Source organism: Hyperoodon ampullatus, assembly GCF_949752795.1.
Source record: "Hyperoodon ampullatus genome assembly, chromosome: 7".
NCBI classification, from domain to species: domain Eukaryota; kingdom Metazoa; phylum Chordata; class Mammalia; order Artiodactyla; family Ziphiidae; genus Hyperoodon; species Hyperoodon ampullatus.
The window spans coordinates 58,115,846-58,127,066 of NC_136920.1; the positions used below are offsets into that span (position 1 = coordinate 58,115,846).

The 11,221-nt window shown below is 54.1% G+C and overlaps 1 protein-coding gene across 3 annotated transcripts in view; it reads left to right on the forward strand.

The window, feature by feature from the left end:
• Positions 1-9,573, forward strand: part of CHRDL2 (chordin like 2) — a gene marked incomplete at both ends in the record, with an annotated part of 31,565 nt that extends 21,992 nt beyond the window's left edge. For 2 of the 3 annotated variants that reach the window (XM_079707909.1, XM_079707910.1), the window contains 5 exons: positions 1,406-1,574; positions 2,516-2,710; positions 4,065-4,238; positions 8,651-8,743; positions 9,483-9,562. In XM_079707909.1, coding sequence (XP_079564035.1) covers positions 1,406-1,574; positions 2,516-2,710; positions 4,065-4,238; positions 8,651-8,743; positions 9,483-9,562 — 711 coding nt within the window. Of the gene's footprint in view, positions 1-1,405; positions 1,575-2,515; positions 2,711-4,064; positions 4,239-5,086; positions 5,142-8,650; positions 8,744-9,482 lie in introns of all 3 variants that reach the window. The other variant, XM_079707908.1, reaches the window with a different exon arrangement.
• Between the last annotated feature and the right edge of the window lie 1,648 nt (positions 9,574-11,221).

The window sequence follows — 11,221 nt, forward strand, 5'->3', positions numbered from 1 at the left end:
CATCTTGACCCCTCTCGATCTTGGTCTAGAGTTAAGATGAGCTAACCTGCCCAGCGCTCTCTGGTCAGAGAGGAAAGAGGTGGGAGAATGGGCCCGCACACTGACTCACATCCCTGTCTGCACCTGTGCTATATCTATGATGTGAATAGCTCCACCTGCTCTTTCATCCTGGGTCACCTGGACCCTGGGGGAACTCGAAGTGGGGGGGTTCCCCTTCCCAGAGACTCCCTGGGGGTCTGAACGAATGAGCTCTCCCTTCTCCCCTGCCAGCTCACCCCCACTTCCCAGGCTGGGCTTTGTCTAGCGGGTGCTGGACCACGGGACCTGACCATGTCATCCCCCTTCCTCCCCATCCTCTCCCCAGGAGGCAGCTAAGTGAAACCCACCAGACTTAGTTCCAGGCCCCGAGCAGCTACTTACTGACTTGCTGGATGCCGTGGGCAAGTCACCAATTAGGGGGCTGGGCTCTTCAATTCCTTTCTGCCTCTATTCTACTTGACAAGCATTTCCTGGGTGCCTCCTGTGTGCCTGGGCCTGTGCTGGGGCCTGGGACACAGTTTCCACTCTAGGAGCTCTTGTGGGCTCTGTCCAGCCATCAGAGGACTGACTCAGAGACTGTACAGTCAGAAAGGGGCTGCAGAAGAAGGCATGTGAGTGACTCAGGGTCAGTGATGGGGTGGTAAGCTCTGCCCCTTAACCCCAGCCCACTTGCTCCTCTCCCACGGCCTGGAGCTCCCAACCCCCAGTCTCTGGACTGGGGAGCCCCTGCCCTGTTAGGCTGCTTTCACACACACACCCTTTGTTCTCACTGCCAGCCCTCCCAAGACCTGATCTGGAGGGGTGGGGTCTCGGGATGTTGGATTCCAGGGACTCAGGAAAGGAGGCTCCCAAGACCCATCATCTCCAGACAGGGCCTGCTCTCAGCCCTCCTGCCTGTGGGATTCCGGGGCCTGGTGGGATCTTCAGAGGCCCGTCCCTGTCCCATCACCTAAATCTTCTTGGACAAAGAAGAATTTCCTGACTCTCACCCTCACTACATTCTCACCTTCCATTTCTTACATATTACGTTCTCCAGGTCCCTGATCACTTATGTCTCCCAGATCAAGACCTCAGCACCCTTGCCCATCTCAGCCCCAAGGCTCTGGCTCTGCCAGCCTGAGAAGGCCTCAGTGGAGGCTGGATTTCCAAACCACTATCCTCTGAGAGTTTTCAAAGGCACATTGCCTGGGAACATCTTTGAGCCCATCCAGATCTTCTTTCTACCCAGAGCCTATGCCCTGTCTTCCCTGGGCCATCAGGCTCAGTCACTAGAGCCATCCTCAGGCCTCTCACCGCAGCCTCTGTCTGGCTGCTCCTGCACTGGCAGTGGCCTGTCGGTGATCCGCATCCTTCCTGCCCTTTGCAGAGACATTCCCAGGATCCGTGTTCAGGGGACGGTGGGAGAAAGAGAGACCTGAGCACCCCAAGCCCCACTGGCCCCAGCGCCCCCCTGGGCTTCCTCCCTCGCCACTTCCGACCGAAGGAGGCAGGCAGCACGACAGTCAAGATTGTTCTGAAGGAGAAACATAAGAAAGGTGGGAACTGGGGCCTCTGCCGGCCCCTGAGGTGGGAAAGGGGGGCCCTGGCTGCTCCCCCTTCCCATCCCTGCACCTCCACCGAGCGGTTCCCCAATCTCAACTTGGCCATGATCTTGCAAACCCCTAGAACGTCGGGTCTAAACCCCCATTTGACAGATGAGGACACTGAGGTTCAGAGTATTGAGTTAGAGACAGAACCAGTCCCGGACCCAGGACTACGGGCCATACAACAATATTTTTTTTAGCATCTGCCATGTCTTTGCTGGGAATTGAGGGACACAGAACAGAGAGATGAAAATGGCCCCTGTCCTCCAGGAGCTCATAGACTAGTAGGGGAGACAGACATGTACATTAATTATTATAAGATAAGGAAGTGGTGAGGGAAAGTTTTTGATGAAGGAAGGAGGAAGCAGTCCTGGGCTGCAGGAGGATGGTTGGGATGGATCAGGGAAGGAGGCTAAGGGGGCAATTGTGGCAGCAGAGGGGGAGGAAAGAGGCCTCACTGCAGGGCAGCCTGATTGGTGGAGCGGGAGGGGCTGCAGAGGCATCCATCCAGCCCCTCTCTGTACAGATGGGACACTGAGGCTGAGACAGGAGAAGGGACCTGACAGAGCTCACATGGCCAGGCAGTGACAGCACTTGATCGCAGGTCTCCTACTGTCAGGGTACCCCTCCCCATGCCTCATTGGAGGTGCCTGTGAAGAGCAGGGGAGGACTCTCCATCTTCGGCAAGAACTTACTGGCCCATCTCGGCCCTGAGTGCTGAGATGGGGGATGGCAGGGACAGAGGACTGGTTTACTCCCTGGCCTCCACTTTGCAGGCAGTGTGGCTGGGCCAGACTGGTGGAGCAGGGGCGCCCCAAGGACCTACTCCCAGCCGTTATTTTACTCTGACTCGAGTCCAAGGCACTGACCCTCCTCCCTTCCTGCCCTCCCAGCCTGTGTGCATGGCGGGAAGACGTACTCCCATGGGGAGGTGTGGCACCCAGCCTTCCGCTCCTTTGGACCCCTACCCTGCATCCTGTGCACCTGTCAGGATGGCCGCCAGGACTGCCAGCGGTTGACCTGCCCCACTGAGTACCCCTGCCGTCAGCCCAAGAAAGTGGCTGGGAAGTGCTGCAAGATTTGTCCAGGTACAAAGAGAGCCTGGGGGCAGGGAGGGCACTGGCCAGAGTGAGCCATGGGTCTCTCTCCCCAGAGCACAGACACTTGGAACATCTCTGACATGGATGGGGCATGGACTCAGAGCCAGGGGATGTAGGGGTTATTACATGCACAGAATGTTAGAAGCACAGCAGTGAAAAATGCCCAACTCAAAATATTAGACTTACGGAACCATCTACTGTTACAGATTCAGAGACTTTCAGACATACATAGAATCAAATAATGTCCTGGATTCTGTGAAATCATAAAATCTTAGGCTATTAGGACTTTTAAGAGGAATGGCCAACATTATTGAGCACTTATCATGTGCCGGGTAGGTATTTTGGCTGAATTCATGTAATCCTCACCAAAATGGATAAGGCAGGCATCTTTATCTCCATTTTACAGAATGAGAAGATAAATACCTTGTCCCAGGTCCCAGAGCTGTAAGTAACAGAGCTGGGATATGAACCTTGTCTGTCTTATTCCAAAGACAATGCCCTCTTTTTATTTACTTATTTATTTATTTTGGCCGCGCAGCGCGGCTTGCCGGATCTTAGTTCCCCCTGACCAGGGATCGGATCCCAGGCCCACAGCAGTGAAAGCACCGAGTCCTAACCACTGGACCTCCAGGGAATTCCCACAAAGACAATGCTCTTGACCACTGCTGTCTTCCTTCAATCCTCATCAACATATGGGAAAACTGAGACCCAGAGAAGGGAAGGGAACTTCCTAAGTCACACAACAAAAGAGCAGTGGAGCTGGAACTGGAACTCCTTCTAGAACCTGTCCCGTATCACACTCATCATCATCATTACTGCCATTGTCACCTCAATGCCTCCCAAACCTTTCATTCTACGTGTGTTCAGTGTGAGCCTGTGCTGGGTGGTATGAGTGACTCAAAAGACTTGGAGAACACGATTCCTGCCTTTCACCCTGTGGATTTATTTTAGAGAGAAAACATACCCAAGTGAAACAATTACAAGGCAATGCAAGGCAGTGTGGGATTAAGGGCCTGAGGGAGAGGCATAAGCAAGAAGGGTTTTACAAGCTATGGGTGGGAGGAAATGGTGTGCTGAGCTGTTCCAGGTGGGCTGCCTGGAAGAGGTGGAAGGTGAGCTGGGCCCTGAAGGGTGAGAAGTTTCCTGACATGCTAATCAATGGGAGGTGAATGGGGGAGAGGCCCCTTCTCTCTTCCCCAGAGACCTCCTTCTCTTCCCAGGGGCACCAGAACTTTCCCAAGGACCCTATTGACCCTGAGGGGGATGTCAGACCAGTGGCCCCTCTTCCTGGGCTACCAGGGGTGGGGAGACAGAGTGTTCACGAGCTCCTTGTCTCTCCCAGAGGACAAGGCAGACCCTGGCCACAGTGAGATCAGTGCCACCAAGTGTCCAAAGGCGCCGGGCCGGGTCCTTGTCCACACGTCAGTATCCCCAAGCCCGGACAACCTGCGTCGCTTGGCCCTCGAGCGTGAGGCTTCTGAACAGGTGGAGATCTACCTCTGGAAGCTGGTAAAAGGTGAGCAGTGGCCCACTCCCACTCTGGCCTGTCCCCCTTCCTTTGCTCCAGACCCAACAAGGGTGGTAAGGGAGTTTTGTTGATCAAGTGCCTCTGGCCCAGGAAGACCTGCCTTGGGCCACCTTCCAGCTTTGAGCCCCAGATTCCGAGACAGAGGGAGACTGATTCTATCTGACAATTCTGATAAGCTCACCCACTCTGAAATGCCAGGGCCTTGAAGTGCTCCCTCTCCTGGGGGAAAGGGGTTTTTACACTTCGTGAGGAGCCAGGACGGAGCAATGCCTATACCCTGATAAAACAAAGAGCTGTCTATTGGTAGAATTTCAGCAGACTGGGAGGAGAGATCTTTTCAGGCAGGAGGGCCCTCACAGCATCCTCAAATCCTCAAGGCTAGTCTCATTCCGCCTTTTCTATAAGGTGGATTCTATCCCTCCAAGGTAAGTCGACATCAGACTATGTTTCTCATTCTGTAGAAACTCACCCTGTTCCGCAGGCTGCTCCTATCACCAACTGAAGGTCAAGAGTTTTCATTGATAAGGGAATTGCCGAGAGTTCAGTTCTGGGGCTCTTCTTGTAAACCATAAATGCCCTGGATAGAGTAAAGCAAATTAAAACCTTTAAGTGGGAATTAGCTCTAAGGTCAATTTATTGATGTGTTTGGCTGGCAGTGGGGAGGTGGGGGAGGTGGGGGGGTGAAAGAGGGGATGATAATAATATAAGAATGATGACAATGATAATAACAACCAATGTGTGAAGCAGTTTGGAGTTTACAAAGTGCTTTCATGTTCATTATCTCATTTGATCCTCAACGATCCTGAGAGTTAGGTATTATTATCCCCATTTTACAGATGAGGAAACTGAGGCTCAGAGAGGTGAAGTACCTGGCCCAAGGCCACACAGCCAGTAAGTGGAGGACGGGAGCTAGAGCCCAGGTCTTGTGACGTCAGATGCGGCTCTTTCCCTGCTCTACACTGCCCCCTGTCGTAGGAGGAATGGACGAAGAAAGCGGAGCTGTTCAGCCTGGAGAAGAGAAGACTCAGGGGGACAGGACCGCTGGCTTCATGGTTCTGAAGGACTGCCCCAGGCAGAGGGAGCAGTTGTGTTCTCAGTGACCACAAGGGTCAGAACAACAAGCAGGGGCTTTGGAATCACACAGACCTGGGTTTGAATCCCGGCTCTGCCATTTCTTAGCTGTGTGGCCTTGGGCAATCACTTGACCTCTCTGGGCCTCAGATTTCTCTTCTGTTAATGGGGGAGAAGGGGTTTTGGAGGATTAAATGAAAGAATATAGGTACCACCCCTGACCTATAGTAAGTGCTAAAAATGTCAGCCTCCTTCTTATCCCGCCTCATCAGTTGGTTAGAATTGCAGAGAGGTAGGTTTCAGTTTATGAGAGGAAGCACCTTCTCAACAGTAAAGCCTTCCTGCAGTGGAAGGGAGGAAGCAAGTTCCATTCACCCAAGTGTGCAAGCAAGGGCTGGGTGGGGATTTGGCCACTGGCTGAGGAGTAAGTTCAATGACCTTCATGATTGTTTTGAGCCTTGAGATTCCATCTTTCCCTGGACAGGTGGGGCTGCATGTTTACGATGGGCCTCCTCCCACCCCTCTGTGACCACAGAGAGTAACAGGCCCAGGCTCTGTCCTCAGGACCCCATGGCTCTGTGCCCTGGGTGCAGGAGGAGCTCCCTGGGAGTTGAGCTGGTCAGGGAAGGCTTTGTGGAGGATGGGCCTGAGCTGGACAGGATTTAGAAAGGCAAGAGGGGCACACTACAGGCAGGCTGACAGTGACAGCCTCAAACTCTGGTGCCAGAGCCCATGTTTACATGCCTGGTGCTCTGTGATTGGTATTTAGCAGGTACTATATATAATGTGCTTCAATTCACCCACATATAAGAAAGCTGAAGGGTATGTATTAATGCCCCATTTTGCAGATAAGAAAACTGAGTCTGAGAGGTAAAATGACTTGCTCAAAACCACACAGTTTAAACAGTAAAGCAAAGATTCAAACCCAGGTCTTACTGTCCCCAGTGCCGCCTCCACAAAGGTGACCTTATGCTTTTAGGGAAGGGCCTAAGGAAGGTCCAGGATGGCAGAGAAGGAGGCATGATAGCTCAAGGCAAAATCTCATTACCAGGCGGCCCAGCAAAAAGGAACAAGGTGGGGAGGACTCTTCAACTTCACAATGCCAGGCCCTGCCATCCTGTCACCAGCAAACCTTCCCCCACCCCCGCCCCACTATCTCCTGAGCCTCTGGGTGCCTGAAATGCCCCATCAGCCTCCCTGTCTGTTACCTCCCTGTCCCAGACTGTGAAAGTCAAAACAAACTCTCCCAAGGTCTGATCGTCAGTGGGAAACCTTTTCTGTTTCCTCACCCAGACAAGTGGAAACAGCAGGCCTTGGGGGCCAGGAGAGGAAGAGGGCAATTGGCCTGGACACAAAGTGAGCAGGTGGATGCTGAAAGCTGGGCTGAGGCCACACCACAGTGGGACCAGCCCCAGGCCCAGAGTCTGAGCAGAGAGTTGGCGTAGGGTTAAAGGGCTTTTTAGAGTCTAGAATTTCAGAGTAGAAGGGACCTCAGGGGTCTCCATTCCTCCCCCCGCCCCAGGAAGGAAGTCCCGCTGCAGCCTCCCTGATGGTCTCTAGCCCCTGACTGCACACACCCCCTCCCCACCTCCAGACAGGTGGTTCACTTGCCATTCTGGGCATGGCTGTACCCAGAGAGGGTTCTTCACACTAAGCTAAGCCTGTCCTATCTCTTGCAACTCGCCCACCACTGCCACCTCTGCCCGGGACACACACAGCCCAGCCACTCTCAGGCCTGGCACGCCCTTCAAAGAGCAAGAGGCACAACCATGACCCTCAGGCAAGCTCTTGATTCCAGGCCCAAGATCTCAGACCTTTCAATCATGCGTTATAGGCAACAGCGTGGGGACCTGCCCTCATCCCCATTACCTCTCCAATTTGTGTTCGGGGGTTTGTGCAGTGAGAGGACTGGAGCACCCGGACCTGTCCCCATCTCATGCTTGTGATGTGGCCTGGGCCTTTGGAGCAAGTCTCTCCCATATTCTGGTCCTTGGCATCTGGAGCGGGGGTCCTGAAGACAGTGCTGGGCATTCCCAGCTTCCTGGACCTCAGTCCCAGGGCCCGTGCTGTCTCTTCCCCTCGGTGGGATCCCACTTGGATTCCCATAAGCAAGGCCGGTTCTTGGTTTTCTTGAGGGCGGTGCTGGCCTAGCAGAGGTCTTGCTGTCACATCTGTTCTTTCTGGCCACAGACCCCGGTGGTAACAGCCGGCACGACATCAGAGCCCATGTGCTCAGGGCCTCAGCGCCATGTGTGGTGCCTGTGCTCCCCAGGGGATGCAAAACAAACATCAGGAGATACAGCTAGTACCTCATTCCCCCTCAGGGCCTGGCCTACACAGGGTACACATATATTTGCTTATCCATCCATCCATCCATCCATGGATTCATTCATTCATTCATTCAGCATGCCTAATGTGGGCCAGGTGCAGGGAACCCAAGAGGAACACCCTCCCCGAGTTCCCAGTCTGGTAAGGGAGGCAAGAGCAGACACAATGATAGCACATTAGGAATAGGAACAGTCACAAACAGAAGCCAAGAGCTGTGGGTAACCCAAGGAGGAAATTATAACTATTTGGGGGAAGAGGGAGAATCGAGGAAGGCTTCCCAGGTAAGGCTGGGAAGATGAGTAGGGGTTCACCTGTGGCAATAGGAGAAGGTGTTTCAGCAGAGGGGGTTGGCGTATGTAAAGGCTTGGCCCCCTCAGGGACCTCAAGTAGCTGATTAGGACTGGAGCACAGGCAAGGCCACTCAGAGGGATGGGGTAAACTGAGCCTTGAGCTGAAAGGGAGACTACAACCCTGACACCTGTCTGTAGTGCTTGGGTGTCTGAAGCAAATCACCTATTGATTTTTATCATACGTTCTATGTCCAGAAAAAAGCTTGACCAGGCCCTACAGGCCTGGCAGCTTTTCTTCCTTCCTTCCTCCCTCCCTCCTGCCTTCCCCCTCTCTGCATTGTGGACAGGTGAGTGATGTGAGAGCAGGAAGGTGACGGTGACAGGAGCAGGGTCATGGAAGGGGAATGACGGGGTAACATGCATATTTTCCAATGACCACAGCCAGGATCATAGATTAGAAGCGGGGTTAAAGGGGTCAGAAGTCTAGTGCAGTGACCCAGGCAAGGCATGATGGGGCCTGAATGGGAAGGGTGACAGTGGGGATGGGAGAACAGATTCAAAATATTTAGGGAATTTAGTCCACAGGATTTGGTGTCTGGTCAGAAAGGGGGAGGGGAGGGAGGTGACGGGGTCTGTCCCAGGTCTAAGTCACCCTGTTTCACTGACCACACACCCTGCCTTTCCTGCTCATGCCCTTGTCTCTGCCCTCAGGAATCTTCCACTTGATTCAGATCAAGAAAGTCAGGAAGCAAGACTTCCAGAAAGAGGCACAGAACTTCCGGTTGCTCACTGGCACCCACAAAGGTGGGACCCTGGGCTGAGGACTGAGGACTGGGGCCTGGGAAGAGAGCCGGGCTAGAAGCTGGGGCCTGCTGGGGAGTTCCAGGCTGCTGGTGCCGGGAGGAGGGCGGCTGTCAGCCACAGACGTCAGTTCCCGGCACAGGAATCCAGTGGGCGTCTGGGCCAGAGATTTCCCAACTCAGACGCCCGGGAGCTTGGGAGCAGGAAGGTAAAGCAGAGCCAGCTGGATTTGGTCTTGGGGGTGAGGGAGACAGGGCTGTCAGAGGTGGGGCTCTGAGCCCCTAAGTCCTGGTGCTGCTTAGTGTCTCTCCACTGGAACCTTTCCCACTGAAACCTTCTAACCACGTTCCTTCTGATGCCCTTAAGTTGCTCTACACTCCCCCGAGGAAGATGGACCCAGGTGGGTCTTCAGGTGGGGGAGAGGAAGTCACAGACGGGAGGGTCACCAACAAGAGTCAGGATACCAGCCCGGCCCACACATGTTGGTTGTTTGAAGGCGGGGTCATGTGTCAGAACCCTCTGGGATTTGGGGTGTGATGGGGTCCCCACCTCCCTCCTCCCTGTGGGCTCCAAACCCAGGCTACACAGTCCTCTTTGTCCTAAGTTTGCCCCACCCCAGTCACTCTGTCTCTGTTGTGCACATGCATGCGCACGCACACACCACACACACACACCCCTGCACATACACATACAGCACACACCCCTACACACACACGCGACTCTTCCTCTTTTCTCCATGCAGGTCACTGGAACGTCTTCCTAGCCCAGACCCCGGAGCTGAAGGTCACGGCCAGTCCGGACAAAGTGACCAAGATCTTATAACAAAGACCTGAACAGTTGCAGATGTGAGCTTTATTATTTTTGTTGTTATATATTAATAAATAAGAAGTTGCATTACCCCTCAACCCTGCCTGCTGAGTCCATATCCAGTCTCCACGTGTTCTCACAGTGACTGCAGGCAGGCAGTCACTGTGAGAACTGTGGTTATCCCCATTTCACAGGGCTGGAAACTGAGAGGCAGAAGGGGCAGAGACTGGCCCGTGTCCTCACGGTGAGTTGTTATGAGAGCCAGGGCTAGTTCCCCCAGCCTTCTGACCCAGACCCCTGTCTGCCATCGTGCTCTGTGCTGCTTCTGTGCCCAGCCCCCAACTACAGCGCCTCCTGCTTTTGTGGGCCATCCCCCTCCCATAGCTCTTTGGCAGTGAGCCTAGGAAGGGGGACTGAGTGGAGTTAGCCAGCGGAGCGGGGTGCATGGAGCCTCAAAGTGCTTTCCCAGCAGATATTCCAGGGATCCTTACAATTGTCAGCTACCCTTTACAACGAGGATGCTGAGTTTAGGGAGGAGCAGTAACTTGCCTGAAGCCACAGAGCAGGGTGGTAGCAGATTTGGAAGTGGAGGCCCGGTCTCTTGCTCCAAGCTAGCACTCGTCCCCGTTCCACCGTGACCAATGTTATAAACCCAAACATTCTCACCTCAGAGGATTTCCAAGACTTGGCAGTCAGATTGCCAACCCTGGCACCACGGTCTGGGAGGAAAGCCTAACAGTTACAATTAAAGACAACATCAGTAATTTATCCTGCCCGCGTGTACAATTCCTTGCCATTTCAAAGATGTTTTAATGCCCGTGATTCTACTTAAGGTGAACTAGTATAGGAATTACCCCCATTTCAGAGAGGAGAAAACAGAGGTTCAGGATCGGCCACTGTCTTCCCCGAAGCCTCACAGTGATGAGTGGTGAAGCCAGAACCAGAATTCAGACCTACTGACTCCTAGACCTGTGCTCTCATCCCACGGCCAGGCCCACTCCCACCCCAAGCCTGACTGGAAGCTGTGGAGAGACAGTGTCAAGTGGCCTTTTGGTTGGATTCTGCCACCTGCAGCCACTTAGAGGGCTCTGCTCCAAGCCCTGGTCTTGTACCTGGGCGTCTGAGGTCTGGGAAGTCGTCTAAGCAGCCTCCCAATGCTGCCCTTACTGAGCAGGGATGGGTATCACCCTCCCCAAACTCCCTCTGCCAGCTCCCAGGGGGCCTGATTTGAGAGTCTGGGGTTTGAGGAACATGGCTGGAACCTCCCCCTCATCCTCTGAGTCAAAGGACATCCAGCTCCTCACAGCCTCTGCCTGGCCCTCCTGGAGAAGACTCGCCATTCTGGCCTTGTTTGCTCACCACGTGGGGTTAACTTGGAAGTCTAGGCATGGCTTCTGAGCCTCCTGAATTTAAAGCATAGGAGCCAGCCGTTCACACCATGAATGGTCATCCTTCAACCTAGCTCAGATGTCTCCTGCTCAGTGGGGCTTTTCCTGCCACACCACCCCCACCCCTGCTCCTGCACAGGGGCCCCTCCTCCTGCACAGGGGCCCCTCCCCTCGGCTGGAGAATGGGGTTGAAGGCAAGGCTCTGTAATCAGAGGCATCCCCGGGGCCTCAGGACAGGAATGACTTCCCTGTATACTTTTCCTGGTGTTGCAGGCCAACTGCCTTC